General features: G+C 33.9%; 2 protein-coding genes and 3 long non-coding RNA genes across 6 annotated transcripts; 2 read left to right on the top strand and 3 right to left on the bottom strand.

Moving 5' to 3' along the window:
* The first annotated feature begins 4,399 nt into the window (after positions 1–4,399).
* On the top strand, positions 4,400–6,669 carry LOC125055782 (SH3 domain-binding glutamic acid-rich protein homolog). Its single transcript, XM_047658380.1, has 4 exons — positions 4,400–4,574; positions 4,675–4,878; positions 5,454–5,552; positions 5,644–6,669. Exons 1-4 carry the CDS (start codon positions 4,530–4,532, stop codon positions 6,022–6,024), a joined length of 729 nt encoding a protein of 242 aa, XP_047514336.1. The 5' UTR covers positions 4,400–4,529; the 3' UTR covers positions 6,025–6,669.
* Positions 6,670–8,015: 1,346 nt separating this feature from the next.
* Positions 8,016–14,478, bottom strand: LOC125055781 (ceramide phosphoethanolamine synthase-like). 2 transcript variants are annotated; one of them, XM_047658377.1, is made up of 5 exons: positions 13,825–14,478; positions 13,542–13,746; positions 13,017–13,303; positions 8,856–9,048; positions 8,016–8,626 (listed from the first exon to the last, which is right to left on the bottom strand). In XM_047658377.1, exons 1-5 carry the CDS (start codon positions 14,267–14,269, stop codon positions 8,212–8,214), a joined length of 1,545 nt encoding a protein of 514 aa, XP_047514333.1. In that variant the 5' UTR covers positions 14,270–14,478; the 3' UTR covers positions 8,016–8,211. The 2 variants fall into 2 exon arrangements, with proteins under 2 accessions (XP_047514333.1, XP_047514334.1); XM_047658378.1 differs by lacking the exons at positions 8,856–9,048; positions 13,017–13,303; positions 13,542–13,746; positions 13,825–14,478 and adding an exon at positions 8,703–8,849.
* A 2,182-nt stretch (positions 14,479–16,660) lies between these two features.
* LOC125056171 lies at positions 16,661–17,542 on the bottom strand. Its single transcript, XR_007118016.1, has 2 exons — positions 17,196–17,542; positions 16,661–17,036 (listed from the first exon to the last, which is right to left on the bottom strand). It is a non-coding gene; the product is annotated as an uncharacterized LOC125056171 (long non-coding RNA).
* A 400-nt stretch (positions 17,543–17,942) lies between these two features.
* On the top strand, positions 17,943–18,792 carry LOC125056169. The gene is made up of 3 exons (XR_007118014.1): positions 17,943–18,128; positions 18,286–18,451; positions 18,760–18,792. It is a non-coding gene; the product is annotated as an uncharacterized LOC125056169 (long non-coding RNA).
* Positions 18,793–21,078: 2,286 nt separating this feature from the next.
* Positions 21,079–22,278, bottom strand: LOC125056170. Its single transcript, XR_007118015.1, has 3 exons — positions 22,096–22,278; positions 21,736–21,924; positions 21,079–21,233 (listed from the first exon to the last, which is right to left on the bottom strand). It is a non-coding gene; the product is annotated as an uncharacterized LOC125056170 (long non-coding RNA).
* Positions 22,279–22,340: the final 62 nt, after the last annotated feature.

Here is a 22,340-nt window from a genome sequence, read left to right as displayed (position 1 = left end):
TCTGAACCAGTAGAGTCGCGTCGAAAGAAAGCATCTGATAGGATACTAAAAGCGAGTGCTACAATGAAACGTTACTTTGACAAAAAAACGAAAATCTGCTCGCATCTGTAAGCAGGGTGATTTTGTCCTATGGCGACAAACACCGACTTGTAGCGCATCCAAAGTTAACACTAAACTTGACGACTTGTATTCCGGTCCTTATGTCGTAACAAAGGTAGTGGGCAATGATAGGTACCAAATGAGAAGTACACCTAAATGGTTTACGTGGATATAAGAGTTTTACTGGATTAGTATCTGCCAATTCGTTAAGACCCTATAAAAGCATTATTACTGTATCTGATAGTGCCAGCAGTTCAGATGAGCAACTTGAAACCGAAGATCTGTTTGATTTATTAGAGAGCTAATCGTGGTTGTTGTTCCCACGGGAACAACTGTTTCAGGATGGCCGAGTGTAACGGACGTGACGTCGCCAGTCACATCCTGCCAAGCCAAGCCAAAGCCATAGCCATAGCCAAAGCCAAAGCCATAGCCAAAGCCAAAGCCATAGCCAAAGCCATAGCCAAAGCCATAGCCAAAGCCAAAGCCATAGCCAATGCCAATGCCAAAGCCAAGCCATAGCCAATGCCAATGCCAAAGCCATAGCCAATGCCAAGCCATGCCATGTTGACCAACCCTCCAGCCAACCGCCATGCCTGCCAACCGCAAATGCCAGCCACTTGGAGGGGATGAGCCTATATAAGCCAAAGCCAGCCATATTAAAACCTACTTTTTGGAAGACGTAACAAATAAAGAACAAGTGTGCTGTCACTCTGCCATTTTATTTTCACTGTCAATTATAATAAATTAAAATACTATTATCAATAAAAGAATAGGTCAATTATAATAGGCATGTAATTATAATTTAAAGAAGATTCATATGATATATCTGCACTGGTCTATTATTTTCCTGCTGGCTTTCCCATTTGAATTTGATTCTGCAATTTGTAGTGAAAGTGAATTTAGAAACTTAAATTCTTTATAATATTGACAATATAAAAGACTCGTCTAGTGATACAGGAGAGACCAATACTTAAACCTTATAGGTTACCGTGGACTTGCACCTGGCCACACCTTTCCTACACGAGAAGGAAACTGCTTAGATTATGCTCTTGTAAATTCAAGCCTCTTAACTAAAGTGTCAATTTGCCCTACAACGGTGTCAGATCACCTTTGCGTTATTCTAGGAATTAACACCATCTCCAAAGCAACACAACAGCCTAAGGTCATTAGAAACAAGACCCGAATCAACTATGAAGGAGCTGCAGAAGAACTAAAGCTCACCGACTGGACACACCTCTATGGCATCAAAGAGATAAATAGCGCAGTTGAAACCTTTAACGATACTCTGAAGAATGCCATATTAAAATATACCATCATACAAGCAGCAAGAAAATCTAAAATCAACAGGAAACCATGGATGACCGCTGGTCTCCTAAAATGTGAAAGACGTAGTAGTAGAAGTAGTATTCTTCACAAAACCGCTAGAAAACATCCCAAAGGTCTTGAACTACTGGAAAAATATGTAAAATGTCGAAACTTCTGCAATAATCTTCTAAGGCGAATGCTACACGCTCGATATTTATCGTGATATTTGGATCGTGATCCAGAATCACGATGTGTAGTACAGGCGTATCACGATACGTGATACGGATCGCTGGATTTCTAGAAATCTAAAAATCCACGATCCGTATCAATTATCGTCGATAAATATCGAGCGTCTAGTCTCTGGTCGATATTTATCGCGTCACAATTAATTCTGCCAGCGATGGAAGAGGACGCGCATATTGAGTCGGCGCCCGCCGCACTTCAAACAAACGACCAAAAACACTTGAAAGAATTTATACTTGTATTAGAAACACTACCTGAGATATGGGACAGCTCAAATGCCAACATAATTAATAAAGTGAAAAGGGTGAATGCGTATGAGCAGCTGCTTCAAATTATTAAGAAAATTAAACCAGGCGCGACAGCTAAAGACGTGATTGCCAAGATCAATTCATTAAAATCGAACTATAGAAAAGAATTAAAAAAAATAACAGATTCGAAGCGATCGGGTGCTGCAGCTGAAAATGTATACAATCCAAAGTCTTGGGTATTTCATATGCTGAAATTTTTGAATAAAAATGAAAAGCCGATTGATAGTCGTCCATTTCTTGGTATTCCCGAATTTGATTTAATAAATTCAGATGTGTATATTTTTCTCTATCTTGAAACCAATGTTTCGCCCATTTCTTTCGCTTTATACGTTTTTTCAATGCTATCGCTAATATAATAGCAACGCAAGCTTTCTTAATATTGTTACTCATTATTATAATACGAAACGTACGAGTGTACTCAATGAAATTTACCGTCGTACTGACGCGATTCGTATCGAGTGTGTAGTATATACTAAAAAAATACAAGATAAATATCACGATAAATATCGAGCGTGTAGCATTCGCCTAAGGAAAACTACTAAAAATGCACGATTAGGCAGAACAGACATCACACCAAAAAACTATGGGAGTCAGTGAAAAGTATCTGCCACATAGGGTCAAAAGAGTCGCATTCCACAGACCTACTTCAAATAACGCCCGATCCTGTGGTATCTCTAAATACGATAAAATAAAAGCCAACAACTCTTATACAAACACAGGCAATAGTTTAGCGGAAAGGACTATCACATACTAACACACATCTGAGGAACAGCTAGCAAAAAATATAGAAAACCAATCCAATCTAAACTCATTTTTCTTACATCCAACAGACGAAGACGTGTAACTATCAACAAACTTAAGGGCAGCTCAGCTGGAGGTTGTGACAACATAGGAAGCGAACTGATAATCAGACTAAAAGATAACCTCCCTTTGTAACCTTATCATCTCGAGCAGCACCTTTCCTGAAACATGGAAGCTAGCCAATGTAACCCCAATCTGGAAGTCAGGAAACAGAATGGAAAAGTTCAAATTACAGACCAATATCCCTTCTTCCAGTTTATAATTCTATAATAATCGGGTTTTATTTGTTTACCACCGAGCCCTTGGTGGTACATAATCAAGTTTTCACCGCTTATTGATAAATCGGTGAAACCCAACTCAAACCCATATCTTAAGACTTTATAAGAGGTGTATTTCAAGTGTCAGTCATGGTGAATTGTTGCATAATTGGCTGTAAAACCTATATGTATTGTCAAGCTTATTTTGTCACGACTCAGCAACTTTGTTTAAGAATTATTCATTCGAATGTGTATTTTGGTCAATAATAAGCAATCTTCAATGAATTAAAACTGTAAATATGACATATTATGTCGATCATTCGCTATAGGTCGGTTATCGAAAGCTGGCGCGTTCACAGTACTCACACTAATGCAATTTCACTAAACAGTATGTTTAAAAATATGACTTTTTTGCCAAGCCATATATTTTAGTCTACTCTGGTTTTAGTAAGGTTGGGTGGGTTGTAAATAAATAAAAATGTGTCAAATACATATAAATATTATGTACATACGAGGGTGGATCCAAAAGTTCTAAGCCCGACCAAGAACGTAAAAGAGTAGTTTGTGTAAATAATTTTTCATTTTTAGACATAAGCTCCATCTAGCTCAACACACTTCACTTTTACTTCACTAACAATTCTTTCAATACTCCTCTTAGAAACCCCAGTCGCATCTGATGTCTTTTAATTAAGACGCTTAAAATAATTAAAAACATTGTGCATCATTTCACGAGATTGTCCTGGTAATTTTTAGACGGTATATATTTCATAAGACATTTTTTTCAAAGTATTCTAACCTCCGAGAAAAAAGATCAACATGTACAGTAAAGATCAACATAAACAGTAGCAAAGGCAAAACAATAACTGTCTCTTTTATACCCATAAGCTTGACCGAGCGCGAGAGAGAAGTACAGTCTTTTCATGATGCGTATTCAGTTTGACATTGACAGTCGCGCTTATTCACAGACACTACACAAGCACAAAGTGTAAATGTGTTGAAGCTGCCAGGCGCCAGCTTTAGATAACATACCAATATCTCACACGCTGTATGCTGATGCCTGGTCCATACCATAGTCCGTCTACGTGGTCTTCATGAATCAATTTGATTTGAGAACCTAGACAAAACGTGTTTGTCTAATTAAGTGTCAAGTACTATCGCAATCTTGACCGGTATGAGAATGACATTACCAACCATATTATGAAGTGTGTGATGTTAATCTTAAATTCAACCATATACATATACAAAATACAAATTATACGTTAGTACTTAGTGGCGCTCGTACGCTTGTTGCTTTAGTTATTGTCTTTGTCTAGAGGTCCTGATTATTTTAAGTTTCAATGTCAATTTTATGAAGTGATATTTTATATACATGACATTGACGGTAGCAAGTAGGAAACTTCAGTTATCAGTAATCGGGAATTATTTTGATAGCCAAGCCTTATTTTCGTCTAATTAATAAATTGTAATATAAAACAATTTCTGCTTCTCCAATACGAAAGAAATAAAATAAAACATTATGGTTGTCAAGGTTTACATAAGCGGTATTTCAGGAAACAAAGAAGTGAGTAAATAATAAGCTGTTGTTGGTTGGAATGTTTTCTTTTTAGGTTTTACAGAGCTGATTCACAATTTGCTGCATTGTTAATAATGTTCTTTTATAGGTGAAAAAAAGACAACAAAGAGTACTGATGATATTAGATTCGAAAAACATAAAGTATGAAGTCATCGATATAACAGAACCGGGTAAAGAGGACGATAAGGATTTTATGCAAAACAACGCGAAATGTAACGGCGGAACTGTGAGCGACCCTAATCCCCGATCACCGCTGCCGCCGCAAGTATTTAATGATGAGGAGTATTGTGGGGTAAACAAAACTTTTAAGCATTTATTTCCTGCCATGAACCAATTTCGTTTGTTGGCTGATGATGACATCAGCATCATAATACTATGACTAATGTATTAGGAACGTATGGTTATATTGGGTTTGCTAAGTTTTAAAATAATGTTGAAAAAAATAAGGATGTAGGTATCAGTTTTCTGAAAAATTAATTTCAGTATAAAAGAATGTGATTCTAATCTCTTAGTCCCCTTTTTTTTAAGTAGCCTTGTTAACTTACTAGTCTAGACTCTAGATGTAAGTAGTTCCTTGAGATATATGTATGGAATCCATGCCAAAGGCATATGTATAATCGTTGGTGTGAATCAACCACATTTATTTCTTTATTATGCTTTTTTATTTAGCAAAATCTCCTCATGTGTAAATGCAAATTAGTATAAAGTGCATGGTAAATATAACTTAAAGTAATTATTTAATTACCCCATGATATTAGGCCCTGGTGGACTGTTTTTCAAGATTTATAACATTACTGTAGTTGAAAGATTTTTTAAATTAGTTTAGTTTTACATTGTTCTAAATTTATGTATCATATTCTTATTCAGGATTATGACCAATTTGATATGGCTAATGAAGTGGATACCTTAGAACAATATCTAAAGTTGGAAATACCATCTGAATCTCTTCCGGGTCCTGACAATGAGGTTGGTAATAGTGGTAGTGCTAGCCGGAAATTTTATACATAATCATAAAATCTCAAATTATGGAAATTGGTTATTGTTCTTTTATTCACAGATGAGTATTAAGAATGGCAGTGTTAAGGAATCCAGTATAGAAAACAAATATAACAACTCCAATGTTGATGCATCTGGAGATAACGAAAATAATGAGGCAAATGAAGGAGCTTCCACTCAAGAAGAAATACAAGCTGCCAATACAGATAATAATCTATCGGAGGACCCCTCAGTAGAAAATGAAGATTCTGAAAATAGGTTAAAACCTGAAGATGTAAATAAATCCTCAAAAGAAATATCCCCTGTTAACGACGAAAATGGCCATGAAAATGGAGTTATCAGTTCCCGTGAGCCATCAAATGAAAAAGAAGAAATTCAGCAGACAAAGGAAAACCTTTCAGAAGCTCTCATTGAAAGTGAAAAGGCAGTCTCTGCTGAATAGTCGGTCTGTTTTATTGCTTATCAGCTCAAATCATTTATAGCACTAAGCATTACTCATTTATCATTATTTATAATCATTGTTCACATTATTGCAAAATTATATAAAGTCATTGTATATAACAAAAGTATTGTTGAGATTTTGTGTTATGTAGCTATGTATGTTTACATTATTATGAAGTGGCCTACATCATTTTAGATATAATTCAATGTAAGAGATATATTTTGACATTGTATTATTATTATGAATAATTTAATAATGGATTGAATATTGGTTATAATCCTTATTAACATTTAGATAGAGTGCCTCTTTCTACGAGGATTATATTCGACTATTATTTTCTGCATAATTTGCTTTAAAGTTTTGATCTGGATTTATTTATATAAATGAAATGAGCATTCTACAAATGCTCCTAATGAAGTTTCAGGTATATATGATATATCATGGCAGACATGACATTTACTTTTAAGAAATGCCAATATCAAGACTTATAGTCTTAAGGTGCTACATTCTAGCCTTATATGCGTGTTCTCGCTTAGTCAGTGCTTTTGTATTATAATTTTAGTTTATTACATTTATTCATCAATTCTTAATATTATTAAAGACATTTTTAACAATTTTTTTCTTATAATAAATTTCAGTAATAATTATCGTTGTTTTAATATTTAAATTATTTTTTTCATCGGTTAATTACGACATTTAAATACCGAGATCTTAGATATTTTATTTTAAAAAGGCACACTAACGAAATACATACAAACTAATGTATTTAGATAGGACAGTTAGTTTATTTTTAAAGAAAGTAATTTGCGAACATCTTTTGGCATTTAGAACCATTTCGTTATGATCGCACCACCTCTGTATACGCACGACGTCACTTTGCAATAACTCCACATCTTGAGCGCTATTAATTATTTAAAAAAATTTCATATCATCCGCATACAATGAAAAATTACTATATTTTACAAACGAACCTATATCATTTACAAAAAGGGTAAATAGGACAGGACCAAGATGAGAACCTTGTGGAACACCTGAGGTGGAAGTGTATGATTGCGATTCTATACCACCAACTGCCACAAACAGTTCTATCTGTCAAATATGACGCAACCCCATTTTAGTAAACCCCCCTCCAATACCTACCATATCCAACTTTTTCAGTAAAATATAATGACTAACTTTGTCGAAGGCCCTAGAAAACCTGTGTAAATACAGTCAATTTGTTTTCTCTCATGAATTGCATTTGCCAAAAAAATTACATACTCAAAGAGATTAGTATCAGTAGATCTTTTGGCACAGAAAAGTATCTACAAAAACTTTACAGTGTGATTTGAGTATTGGGCATAGAAGCGATTCAAAAATCTTAGAAAACGTATTTAAAATAGAAATTAGTCTGTAGTTTGTAATAATATTTATCTCACCCTTTTTAAATAACGGTATGATTCTAGCTTTCTTCCACATTGTTGGAAACGTGCCTAGTTCTAGTAATTTATTGAAAATTAAGTTTAAGGGCAACGTTAAAGAAGATAAACAACTTTTAATAAAAGCTGAGGGAATGACATCTTGACAACACCCTTTACAAATATCTTTATCAATAGTCTTAATTTTGTTTTCAATTTCTTTTTTAGTAAATCTAACTTTGCATAACGGTAAGACAATACATATTGTGAGTTATTGAGATTCACTTATTATACAATATCTATATCATTGCAGTAGCAAATTTATTTATTTATTTTTTAATTTTACTAGAGTTACTATAACTAAAAGTCGTAAATACGTACCTACGGCTCGCTTATCTTCTATCTTGCTCTTACAACTTAATTACTAACATAAATGAAACTATTGCTATCTAGCAGCAAACTTGAAATCTTTTTACTTACCGTAATGTTTGTTCATTACGCGCTTCAAATGAGGTTTAAGTTTCTTGTATTTTTTAAGTATATATGTTGTTTGTTGTAAAATTAATAAATAAAGTTGCTATTGAAACACGCAAAGATGAAAGCATAATATATTTCATGATTATTACTTTGAGCAAATAAATTCCTTAAAAATTTCCTAAATTCTTAACTTAACAATAAATATGGAATAACTTGATATAAAATCTACAATGGAAATGTATAACGCTCAGGTATCTGAAGTCTCGGCGTACGTCTACCCGAAATCTTACTACGAAATAGCCTCTATGACGTTTCATATATTTTTCTTGACGACCGGAGAGGGTGGATCGCTGAAGTCTCTGCGAAAGGATTCGCTCAGGTCTTCAATTCTGTGTTCACCGTCGGGGAGCTCGTCCAGCAAGCAGGCCTGCACGTTCTTGTCGAGGGTGACGAGCCTCTGGCGCGAGTTCTTGAACTCCTCCACGAGACTGAGGTTCCTCTTGATGCCGTCGACGAGTCTGACCACGGAGTACTCCCCCATGGCCGCGCCCTCCTGCAGCTTGGTTCCCGCTATCTTCGCCATCGATGAGGTCTTCACGTCCGTCACGAGCTGGACGAACCACTGCCTCAAGTTGTTCAGGATCGTCAAGGGACCCTCGTACTCGTTTGGCACGATGCCGTCCACCTCGGATTCGAAGAAGGACAGCAGCGGAAACCATATTCGAGTCCTGAAAACCGATGAGTTTAATCGAAATGTTTCAAAACTGGTCTGAAGTACCCCTGCCTGCCCTCTACCCTACTAACCCTATTTCAACAGCTTCAACCATAGTCGTGCTGAGTAGTTCCGTGGATTGTGCAGATGGACACATGGATTGCACGATTTGGATGAAACTTTTATTTTTCACACAATAACTTTGATCCCCACACAGGATTCAACTATAAAATGCGAGGATATACCTAGAAGAATCGTTCTGCATGAGCGCCTGGTTGTTCGAGAGCGTGTGGTAATAGAGGAAGAGCCGCGACGTTATGTAGAAGGCGATGAAGACGTCGATGGAGTAGTGCTCGTGCGCAGCCAAAATGAAGAAAATACCGAACATGTTCATCACCCACGTCAGTATATGCATCAGGTACAGGCTTCGGGAGGTATCTGCGAACATATATACTATATATGTATCTATTATCTTATTGACGATAGGCATACAAACAAACTTCGTTCGAACCATTGAACGTTTTAACTCAAACTCGACAAATTACAAAAAAAAGTTTCAAAACCGAGCTTCGAAGACAATAATTCCCAAGGGCGTTGACTGGCCCCATTACGCGAACGTTCAGTAGACATTAGCCGATTCATAATACGATAAGACGTTAAGTAAACAAAGGTGGATATATAGATGTAATTGATTTTGGTAAGAATTGCATTTAAAGCTAAAAATACGTTCACCGGATCAACTAATTGTTAGTTTTAGCATTTAAGAAACCTATAAATAATATGGTAATTAAAATTAAGAATTATAGGTACGCTACTTTATCATGAACCAAGCGGCAGCAAAGCAATAATAAACATATTTATTTTGTTTTAGTATAATTATGTTGACGTAATTCTACGGAGGCAATGGTGCCATATCGTTATGTAAACAAATAAACAAGCCCGCACTTCCGTATGCGCAAATCGAAGTCCGCGAAACATAATTATGTCAGTGGTACAAAAAGATAAAACTGATTACATTAATTTTGAAAGCGGCGACATTAATATATTCTTAGATATTTATATGATGACTAGCTGACCCGGCAAACGTCGTTTAGCCATGTACCTATATTATTTCTAGGAAACATTTTTATAGTTCGGTAAAAATAACTATTAACTAAAATAAAAAATAAGGGTTGATCGTAGAGGTGTGACATTTCAGGATTGTATGTGGGTGATTCTCTTATAAGAGGTAACTATGGTGGCAATCTATTTAAAAGTGGTTTTTTAATCTATATGTTGCTATTTTGTGCAATGAATCACTTCTCTTAAATGTCCTTTATTAAATAACATTATAATTAAATGTCTCATTAAAGCATATTTTTGTAAAACTCGTTATATAGTCTAAAAAAGTCTCTACCCTGGCCTGTCCCCTTACCGGTTTCAGCTTAACTAGCATACAATACATACAATATTTGTATTATTTGCTAAAACAAACTATGTTTACCACAAACTTAATTAAATATACTTAAATATTATTAAAGAAAAATTGAAAAATATTTGCTTATTTTCGATAATTTTTAAAACTTAATTGTTGTCCCGCTTTTTTGTGTATCTACCCTGGCAATATTCGCACGCTGCTACAATATAAAATATAAGACGGCCACATTACCGAACTCGCTCATTGACAATTAACAACGTGAAGTTCGCAATACTAAGCACAGAAGCGGTTAGATCGACGCAATTTGCCAATTTTTGTGTCACGTCCGTGCGATGTAACGGTTTCGCAAGGTCATTGTGTCTCTCCACTGGTAAGTAATAAAAGTTATAATAATCATTTTATTTATTTGCAATTCCTGTCCTAATTGAGTAATACTGTGATAGTCAAAGCTTGCTTTATTATTCATTGAAAACTTTCTTGGATAAACCAAAATAATGTATTATGTTATGAAAACGTCTTTCCCCTGGCGTCTTTCCCCTGGTAAGATTACTATCAGGGGAGAGACTTATTGACCAGGGGAGATATGTATCATAGTAATTGTGCCACCTATTTAATGTCTGTGTGTTGCACACGCCAATGTGGATCTGATTCTTACGGCACTATTCCAAGCCAAAGTTACATCAATATCAAACCATCAAAATCTTCTTCTTCAAATTTGTTGCAATAGGTGTAACGAACAGTGTCTATCGCGAGAATGCATTGTAAAAATAAAGGACTTCTATACAAAGAATTTTATATTAGTAAGCAAATTTTTGCAGAAAGTGGGAATCAAAGACTACCAATATAACTGATCCTAAAAGGCATAAGACCAGAAAGGTGACTAAATATTTGAAAAAGGTGATTCAATTTTATCTACGTGATTTGATTATACAGTTAGAAGACAACTTGGAGTATTTTCTTCACCATGAACTGAATATAGTCCACCAACATTCTGCTTTTAAAATTAATAAGACAAATTTGACAGTAAGAGAAGCTGTGATTCACGTGAACCTTAGTGACTTTAAACAAAATAAGCAGAAGATATTCAAGCATTCCATTTTGGAGGTGCACGTCAACAGATAAGTCTGTACACAGTTGTAACTTACACGAAAGAAGAGGCATCAGGTGAAGTAAAGACAACATGCTATTGTTCGATGTCACAGATTTTGTTACATACGCCTCCAGCTATATGGGCACACTTACAGCCAATTTTGAACAGCTTGCCACCAGAAGTAGAGATCCTCCATTTTTGGAGCGATGGACACAATATCGCAACAAATACATGTTTTATTTTCTTGTCACTCGTTTAATAGAAGTTTACCCACCTCTTAGAGACTTTACCTGGAATTACCATGAAGCTGGACACGGTAAGGGAGCTCCAGATGGTGTTGATGCTGTTTGCAAAAGATCAGCCGACCTTTTAGACAAAGACGCTTTGCTTGCTAGTGCTAAAACACTCATAAAGACTTTTGCTGGTACTTTGCGCGTCCATCAGGTGTCATGGAACATTGAAGATCCGACAACATTGAAAATGAAGTCTTTAAGCTGCTTTTGCAATGAAGATATACATTGCGATCATTTTAAGCTTGGTGTCATGACATACTCGTCTAATAAAAAATCTCATCTCCGAGTCGAGGATGTTTACGTCCCTGATTCAGAGTCCGAAAACGAGACACCTTTTGACATTGAACAAATAATAACTTCAAAAGATCGCAAGCACCAAATAAAAAATATTCAACAACCGTTGACATCCAAAGAAACGCTTAAAACGGCGCATTTAGTCTGATTAATAATAAATATGATAAAAAAAATGTTGCCTAATTATAAATTTCAAGAACAATCTTTGATAAAAGTTGATTATTTCAATTGTATTCTTTGTTTTATTGCTTCTAATTATCTCCCCTGGTCAAATACGTATCTACCCTGATCTTCATGTCTCTACCCTGCCTGATGTATTTACCCTGGCCCTCTAAAAAGTGACAAAATATGTTTTAAGTAACTTGCCCTTACGTGAGTAGATACACAAACGAGCCAAAAATCATAATATATATGTATAATGGATAAACTCCAACTTTTCTCCTTGGCCGTCTCCTCCATAGACGAAAAACCTCTTATATAAGAACTACCCATGTATTTTTGTATGTTGTATCATAAAACAATAGAATGAAAAAGTTTTGTCTAAAAAATAAAATTAAGTTTATGGGTGGGACCACCCTTATCACTTAGGGGGTTGAAAGATATATTGTAGCCGATTCTCAGACTTACTGAATATGCATAAAAAATTTCATAAGAATCGGTCGAGCCGTTTCGGAGAAGTATGGGAACGAACATTGTGATACGAGAATTTTATATATATATATTATATAGAGATATATAACGTTAACGTGAAACGCCCCGTTTCATATAATTCTTCGAGTAAATCCAGGAACCGATTTAAAGCAGCAAGAAATCGTAATAAGCCGACGTTCGCCACACTTTAAACTTAGAATGTAAAAACTTTATTTCCTTAACAATGGATGAAAATTACAATAATTATTTAAATGACACAAAACAGTGAAATTGTATCTATGAAATAAGTTTATGTATTCCTGGTACAACAATGAGAGCTGATGCTAATTATTATTCCCAAACACGAATATATTAATTGGTTTTTAATGTAACAATTGATGTAGGTCATGCTTATTGTAATACTTTATACCCAACATTATGAAGAAAATAATCATTAGTGAAGCACACGCTTATTTAGACAAGCAAATATTGTTTATTACATAGAACATGGTGTTTGATGCCATGCCACTGAGTTATTATAAAATTACATATACACACACTAAATTTAAAACAAAAAATTATTGTCTAATAGTTAACTTGTACAACCTCACACAAAGAAACCTGTGGTAACTTCAATTTAATATAAACATATTTATAAATACACATGTATGAAAGTACTCACATTCGGTGATAAAGAAATTGAGTAGAGTCAAAGCCACTGTGTGACCAGAGAACATGTAGTCACCACAAGTCCGCACGCCCCTGACTGACATTCCAGCACCACTCCATATGTCATAGGCCTGTTGAAGTCTTCGCCCCCAGACAGTCAGATCGTCGGCAGGTGGATAGAATCTAGGCTCGCACTTTAAGTGAGAACCGGGTACGGACAGCGATGTTATTAGCATTGTAAAACATCTCAACAGAAACACAGTCCCAGCCAAAGCAAAGAACCTTCTAAGAATTATAAACCTAAAAAAGAAAGGTAGGTCATAATTTAGGTTCTTGTGCTCTCTGTTCTGGAAGTGGCAGACATATTTTAGAACAGTATTATTAGATAGAATATTAAGAATATATGATGAGTTTGGAAATATAAATAAACACCTTTTTTATGTCATTCCATTTTTTTCCTAGGTACAAATAGATAACAATTTATATTATTTACATGATATGCTTAATAGAGCTACATAGTTTAAGTTATGTAACTTACCTATGTTTATGGAAGAAAAGTACTATTAGCCAAATAGCCATAAGTAGAGAACCAGTAATCTCACACATATCAAAAGCCCATGGAATATGGGGCACATTATCCAGGAAGAGATCAGGAAGGGGTGGATACTTTTTCATATCTGGGACCTTATCATGCACTATTACCATGACCACAGCCGTCACCCAGGTCACTAAGAAAAGATAGCCTGCAAATTACAATTTTTTAACACAATACAATCCAAGCAAACCAAGTATAGTTTTATCATTAATTACTTAATATTTACCCAATGCAATGGCTGTTTTCCATATCTCTGGTTTTAATTTTGATGCCTTTATGTCTGTGTAATTGGTCACACAATCTGTACTTCTTCCATACACCTCATTTTGTAACTGACTATGAAGATTATAACTTAAATGTGATAAATTGGTGCCCACAAAGTTTATATTTGTCGCGGGGTTGGATAATGAATCATCAAATAAACCCAGCTCACACATAGCATTTCTATTATTTTTTTGCAACTTCTTAACTAATAAAATAAATCTTTTACGATCGCCTAGTTTTAACTGATCAAATGGATAGTCGTAAAAATCTCTGTCTAGAAAAGATAGCAAACATCGGCCGTCGATATCCTGAGATTTACAAATTTCTACAATTAAACTACTTAATTTCTCTTTATGTAATAATTCAAGAACTTCTTTGTTGCTCCATTTTACTATATCCGCATCCATGTTCACAACACTGGGAAGATATACTTCACAATGTAAATTGATATTTATTATAATTTATATTCTAATGTAGCACTGCAAAATTTATACTAATATTTATATTTCAAAGAGAAAGTGCAAACATTGTTTGAAATAATATTACTTTGATATTATACAGCCAACCTTTGTTTTCAATATCCCTACTACGCCATACCTGTTTGTCAAGTGTGACACTGACAATTGCCATTGCCTGTAGATGTAAAGCACAGACCTGGGGGTCTAGCCAAGATGGCTTAACAGTAGTGTATGTAGAAAGTCGAAAACTAAATTTGTATGAAAATGACAGCTCGTGTCGACAGTCGGTAGCCTAGGCCCTAAAGGCGTGAGTCGGGATACAATAAGCGACGCCATGACAGTGCTACGAAAAGACACACATTAACGCTTACGCTATTCGGTAGCCAACGGCCAATTAATGTTTCGGCAGTGTAGAAAAAACGGCGTTTTTCCGCCATGTTTTAGCGTGATCTCAAAAGCTGCTGTTTGCAATAATTCAGTACAACTATTGCCATCTTAATTGGCTACCGTTTTAAAAACATGTCATATTTTGGACGTTTTAACGAAATGGTTTTAATTTGTTATCTGTCTTTTTTTAACGTTCTCGAGTTATTATAATAATTTAAACTAGAGTTAATATTTTTAAGTTAAGAGTTTTAGTTTTTCTATGAATCAATGCGAGGATAACATAATAGACACAGATAAATATGAAAATATCAAGAAAATCAGCAAATTAGTAGAGGTAAATCCTAGTTATATTGGATATCTTTTATTGATATTTATATTGCATGTAAGTTCATGAAATTGTTCTTTAATTTGAAAAATACATATACCATTTAATATTGCATATATTATGTAATCACAAAGTAAAATGATTGTACTTTTATTTGTATATTTCAGATGGGAAAGCAGTCACTAATGAACAAAATTAGAAGTTCTAAATATATTTTATAGTAATTATAATAGAAGCTAATGATATAATACTGATTTAAATTAATCAAATAAAGTGGATTTATACTTTATGAACTTTGGAAATATAAAATCTAGTGAGCAATACTAAGTAATGGTAAGCAGATATTTTGTTTACTTATTTACTAAGTCAATATACTAGAGAAGTTATTATAATATTGTTAATGAATGAGAAGTTTAAATTCAAGTCCCTTGGGAGTTACTGACATTGTGTGACAAATTAAGTATATTTTTAAGTATAGAATTAAGTAAAGAGTTTTAATATTAAAGTTACCTATTGAAAAAACCTTGGACTGATCTTACAGTTTAGTTTGTCAGTTATCTATTTGATCAAACTACTAACTAAAATATTTTCTTTTCAGAAAAAGAGAAGCTAATAAGACAACTAAAAATATTAAAACAAACCACAAATGGACAAGTTTTATTAAAGTCATATCTTTTAATTAATTTAAGTGGTCTATTATGTACCTGAAAATGAATTTGATGATGGGGAATGAAGCATTTTATGAATAATGTAAAAAATAAGACAAGTGGAGTATGAAATAATGGTTGGTTAAGTAACATTACCTCATGAACAGGAAACAGTAACTGAAACTATGTTCTTCCACATTTAATCTTATTATTTACAATTGTTGTGTTAAGGAAACATCACTATTTTTTTAATCACCCAGGATGTATTCATAGTAACTGTAGGTATCATAGTAATTTTATGAAATCATCACAATATTTAACGTTAGGTTTTATGAATTGAACAATTTTTTGTATATAACAGCACACAAACAAGATATTGACATTGCTGCAAATTAACACTTACATTTATTAGTTAATTATCTACATATATAAATATGAATACATCTACATTAGGTAGTAATGCATTGAATTTGGTGCACCTGTGTGTGTTCAGTGGTAATGTCTGTATTGTTTAATAAGTTTTTACATATGCTTATTTTTCTATGTAGACTGCATTATGTTAAGGAAGATATTTGGTGCCTTATTGTAATAAAAAATAACCATAACTGAAACATTTTTATTTTGCTACCTGTTTGTTTAATATTCCTAACTATTAGTAGTTACGGGTCATTCATATATGTATTATCTGTATATTCTTGTAAAATAAACTAATATTGTTAACCACTTTAATGGCTTTTCCTACTAAAGAAGACATAGGTAAATTCCCAAAAATAAAACTGACAAATACATAACATACAATGTTTATTCATTTCTTACTTAAACAGATTTTGCATTTATATATTAACTAGTAGCAAATCACTGATATAACTTATAATTTCATACCAGACTAAGTTTCTATTTTATAATTTTTATTAATCCCTCTTTTCATTTCATTGAGTACTTGCTGCTTTTCAATTCTCACTTTCTAAAAGTATAAATTCATTATAAACAATCAACCTTTATGACTCTAACTTAATCTGAAATTGATTGTTGGACATAAACAGAGATAATTCCAACTAGTAGCAAATCACTAATAAAATCTACACTTATATATAAATCTGCTTGCAAATTGACATTAAAAATATTCAAGCACAAACACCAAATCTAATTAAAGCTTAAATCAAACTCTAATTTCAGAGTTCACACTAGTCTACGTTTTTTTTCTATTGTTTTTGAATTCCTTGGACTTTATCAACTTCTAGTCAACCTTATTTTCACTCTTTATTTATCAATCCACAGTACTATTTCTAGTGTTTCTTCTAAGCGGTAACAAAATATGTTGCTTTTTCATTTTGCAGATTAGTTGTGAGGTCAAATCCTAAAAATATCAAAGTATGAGTACTACTAAATATTATATATCGCGATTATGCAATTTCAAAATATTGCATTTATTTGTAGCCTTAAATTTCTGAGAAAACATGTAACAAACCATAATTAATTTAAACATGCAATTAAAATTCATATATTCACTTTGCACCTTCCGTAAATTCCACTTAAATCGAAAATTGTTCCGACTTTGCTGATATTCTAATGTCCCTTTAGCAGCTTCCAATAATTGGAATTTGCAATTATTGCAAATTTACAATAATATTGTAGTTTTAACTTTATTTGTTTATAAAAGTGACATTAGGAATACATTTAATCCAGAGACAATATGACGGAATAAGGTGCTACGAACAGCAGCTCGCATCTACGCTGTCGACTTTACGGTAATGTATCGACATGCCTCTTGGCTACGAACGAAGCGTTTTCGACAGTACAATTACGCAAAAGCGGTAGTGTATGTAGAATACTTTTCGACACCAATATGGCTAGACCCCCTTTAACTGTAATTGATATAATTATATATTATGTACTTAAAAATTTTACGTTACTTTAAAGTGCCCTGGGGGTCTAGCCAAGATGGCTTAACAGTAGTGTATGTAGAAAGTCGAAAACTAAATTTGTATGAAAATGACAGCTCGTGTCGACAGTCGGTAGCCTAGGCCCTAAAGGCGTGAGTCGGGATACAATAAGCGACGCCATGACAGTGCTACGAAAAGACACACATTAACGCTTACGCTATTCGGTAGCCAACGGCCAATTAATGTTTCGGCAGTGTAGAAAAAACGGCGTTTCTCCGCCATGTTTTAGCGTGATCTCAAAAGCTGCTGTTTGCAATAATTCAGTACAACTATTGCCATCTTTAATGACTACTGTTTTAAAAACATCTCATATTTTGGACGTTTTAACGAAATGGTTTTAATTTGTTATCTGTCTTTTTTTAACGATCTCGTGTAATTATAATAATTTAAACTAGAGTGAATATTTTTAAGTTAAGATTTTTAGTTTTTCTATGAATCAATGCGAGGATAACACAATAGACACAGATAAATATGAAAATATCAAGAAAATCAGCAAATTAGTAGAGGTAAATCCTGTTTATATTGGATATCTTTTATTGATATTTATATTGCATGTAAGTTTATAAAATTGTTCTTTAGTTTGAAAAATACATATACCATTTAATATTGCTTATATTACGTAATCACAAAGTAAAATGATTGTACATTTTATTTATATTTCAGATGAGAAAGCAGTCACTAATGGACATAATTAGAAGTTCTAAATATATTTTATTGTAATTATAATAGAAGCTAATGATATAATATTGATTTAAATTAATCAAATAAAGTGGATTTATACTTCTTGAACTTTGGAAATATAAAATCTAGTGAGCAATACTAAGTAATGGTAAGCAGATAGTTTCTTTAATTATTTACAAATGTTAATATACTAGAGAAGTTATTATAACATTGTTAATGAATGAGAAGTTTGAATTCAAGTCCCTTGGGAGTTACTGACATTGTTTGGTTAAGTATTAAAAACTTTAATTGACAATAAGCAGCAAAGTGACAAATTAAGTATATTTTTAAGTTTAGAATTAAGTAAAGAGTTTTAATATTTAAGTTACCTATTGAACAAACCTTGGACTGATCTTACAGTTTAGTTTGTCAGTTTTCTATTTGATCAAAGTACTAACTAAAATATTTTATTTTCAGAAAAAGAGAAGCTAATAAGACAACTTAAAATATATAAAAAAACCACAAATGGACAAGTCTTATCTTTTAATTAATTTAAGTGTTATATTATGTACCTGAAAATGAATTTGATAGTGGGGAATGAAGCATTTTATGAATAATGTAAAAAATAAGACAAGTGGAGTATGAAATAATGCAGACTGCATTATGTTAAGGAAGATATTTGGTGCCTTATTTTAATAAAAAATAACCATAACTGAATCATTTTTATTTTGCTACCTGTTTGTTTATTATTCCTAACTATTAGTAGGTACGGGTCATTCATATATGCATTATCTGTATATTCTTGTAAAATAAACTAATATTGTGAACCACTTTAATGGCTTTTCCTACTAAAGAAGACATAGGTAAATTGCCAAAAATAAAACTGACAAATACATAACATACAATGTTTATTCATTTCTTACTTAAACAGATTTTGCATTTACATATTAACTCACTGATATAACCAAAAGTTAATTGACATAAATATTAACTTAAAATCAGCATCAAACTTAAATTTATATCTAAGATGTTGGAACATCAATATGGAATCAAAGGTTCATTAAGGGTTTTTAATGTCATACCAGACTAAGTTTCTTTTTTAATTTTTTTATTAATCTCTCTTTTCATTTCATTGAGTACTTGCTGCTTTTCAATTCTCACTTTCTAAAAGTGTAAATTTATTATAAACAATCAACCTTTATGACTCCAACTTAAACTGAAATTGTTTGTTAGACATAAACAGAGATAATTCCAACTAGTAGCAAATCACTAATAAAATCTACACTTATATAAAAATCTGCTTTCAAAATGACATTAAAAATGTTCAAGCACAAATACCAAACCTAATTAAAGCTTAAATCAAACTCTAATTTCAGTGTTCACACTAGTCTACGTTTTTTTTCTATTGTTTTTTAATTCTTTGGACTTTATCAACTTCTAGTCAACCTTATTTTCACTCTTTATTTATCAATCCACAGTACTATTTCTATTGTTTCTTCTAACCGGTAACAAAATATGTTGCTTCTTCATTTTGCAGATTAGTTGTGAGGTCAAATCCTAAAAATATCAAAGTATGAATACTACTAATTATTATATATCGCGATTATGCAATTTCAAAATATTGTATTTATTTGTAGCCTTAAATTTCCGACAAAACATGAAACAAACCATAATTAATTTAAACATGCAATTAAATTCATATATTCACTTTGCACCTTCCGTAAATTCCACTTAAATCGAAAATTGTTCCGACCTTGCTGACATTCTAATGTCCCTTTTGCAGCTTCCAATTGCAAATTTACAATAGTATTGTAAAGTTTTAACTTTTATTTGTTTATAAAAGTGACATTAGGAATACATTTAATCCAGAGACAATATGACGGAATAAGGTGCTACGAACAGCAGCTCGCATCTACGCTGTCGACTTTGCGGTAATGTATCGACATGCCTCTTGGCTACGAACGAAGCGTTTTCGACAGTACAATTACGCAAAAGCGGTAGTGTATGTAGAATACTTTTCGACACCAATATGGCTAGACCCCCTGTAAACGATCAAATTTGCTTGACAAATTTGTTTGTCAAACTTCACATTTTCATCAAACAATAGCTTAGACGATCAAACCAAATATCAAACAAATTTGTTAAATTTCTAGTAGATTCTGGTTTCTCGTTTCGTAACGTGACGTCGCCGTGCCGAGCGCTTACAATGAGTAATTCAGATGACACATTTTGGCATTGACTCTAGCACTGTGCATCAAGACAAAAAAAAAAGAAGACGATGGAGTCGAGAATGGTTGAAATTAAGAGATAAATTCTCTTGTTCTTGTCCATACAATCTTTTGATTTTATTTTCCATAACATCGGCATATCACGATAAACAGATATGAAATGCAACGTAAATTCTTTGTTCGTAATATTGCCACTCATATCGTCACTGAGCGTTGCGTCCTCCATGATGGCAATACAACGAATGAGATCTTGTTTGACAAACACCGCCGTACACGTTCAAACCTGTTTGTCAAACTCGACATCAATCCAGATTTTCGACAAACACGTAGATTGTTTGACAAACGTCTCAAACACAGCAGTACACTATCAAATAATTTGACAAACAATTTGATCGTTTACAGGGCACTTAATAATACACAACTTTTTAATACCAGGAAATTGCAGTGCCAAGTAAACCCGAATTCGCATTTATTGTAAGTCCACTCGTGAAGAATAGACGAATAGACAGCTACTTTAGATCTTTCGGAGTTAGAAAGTGAAGGTTGTATCAATAAAATAAAACAGCAGTTGGTTTAAAATCCGATTTACGTAATTACTATCAGTCAATTTAGAAACATAAAATTACATTAAAAGAAAATATAGCACCAAAATATCACAGTTCATACTGTTTGTAATGCACCAAGTACTTTATATTTACTTGCGCTTCGTTGTAAACGATATATCTGGGAGAAATGTTTAGGAATCTACTACTAATAATAAAAAATCGATTGTCTGTAAAGTCGGTTTACTGACGAAATGAACGTGACAACGTCATAAGAAACGCTGCCGAACGTGGAGGACGATTGTGCCTCTTAGTCGCTCATTCCGCGCTCTCGCTTGCACTTCAAGTCTTAAATAGAACGCCTCAGTGCGAGGTATCGCCGCATGAGTCATGTTTTTTCGTGCTAGCAGCCGGCTCCATCGAATTATAAGATGTTGTCACGTCAATAAAGGTATCATACGTAACGTATAAATAGAGTCGTGACCAATCAGGTTCCTATGAATTACTACGTACCTACTTGAAAAAGCAGGGTTTGGATAAAAAGCGTCAGCGATTGGCGAGCGAGCCATATCGGTAATATACTGACCGACCATAATCAATTTCAAAATCCCTGATGTTCTTGGCCTTTAAAACTGGACGAGTGAATGTCATGAACATGTGAAGGTTTAAGGGAAAAAGGATACTCGTTGTGATTCAGTACAGGTTCGTCGGGATCGTCTCTCGTGTTAGGTACTAAGGCACCCAGCGGGACTTCCGTGCCGTCGGGTAAAATCTCCGCTGCGGCGGGATCCGGCCGAAAGCGGCCCACGCCCCAGACTGAGTTCGTACCTTGCGGTAGCTCGGTGACCGGCTCCCTCCTGGTACAACGTTTCCTAGACAATGTTTACTAATAAAAAGAACGTCACCAACGGAAATATTGAAGAGCTTTATTCCTACAGAGTGCATCTCAATTTTATTAAATGTCAAGACGGTAAGTGTAATCTTTGTATATTCTGTCTGTATTTCGATGAGGGTAGACTAGGGTAGGAGACGTATAACCGTACATGTTCCCGAGGGCCACCCGGCACAAGAGCAGCACAGCGGCGGGGTGGTCGGGCGTCGTGTACGCGTATTGCGCGGACTTTGTGACGACGTCGGCGAAGTAGATGCCCTTTCCGAACATGTCACCCGTCCTCTCGACGCCTTCGGGGGCTATGCGAAGTCCTGAAATGAAAATCCGCATCACCTCATCGAAAATATTTCGATAAAAGTTCTATTTTAATGTCGTCGCAAACCTTGCTGCAAAATG

Source organism: Pieris napi, chromosome 14, assembly GCF_905475465.1.
Source record: "Pieris napi chromosome 14, ilPieNapi1.2, whole genome shotgun sequence".
Classification (NCBI taxonomy): Eukaryota; Metazoa; Arthropoda; class Insecta; order Lepidoptera; family Pieridae; genus Pieris; species Pieris napi.
This window is presented reverse-complemented; position numbering and strand designations above follow the sequence as displayed.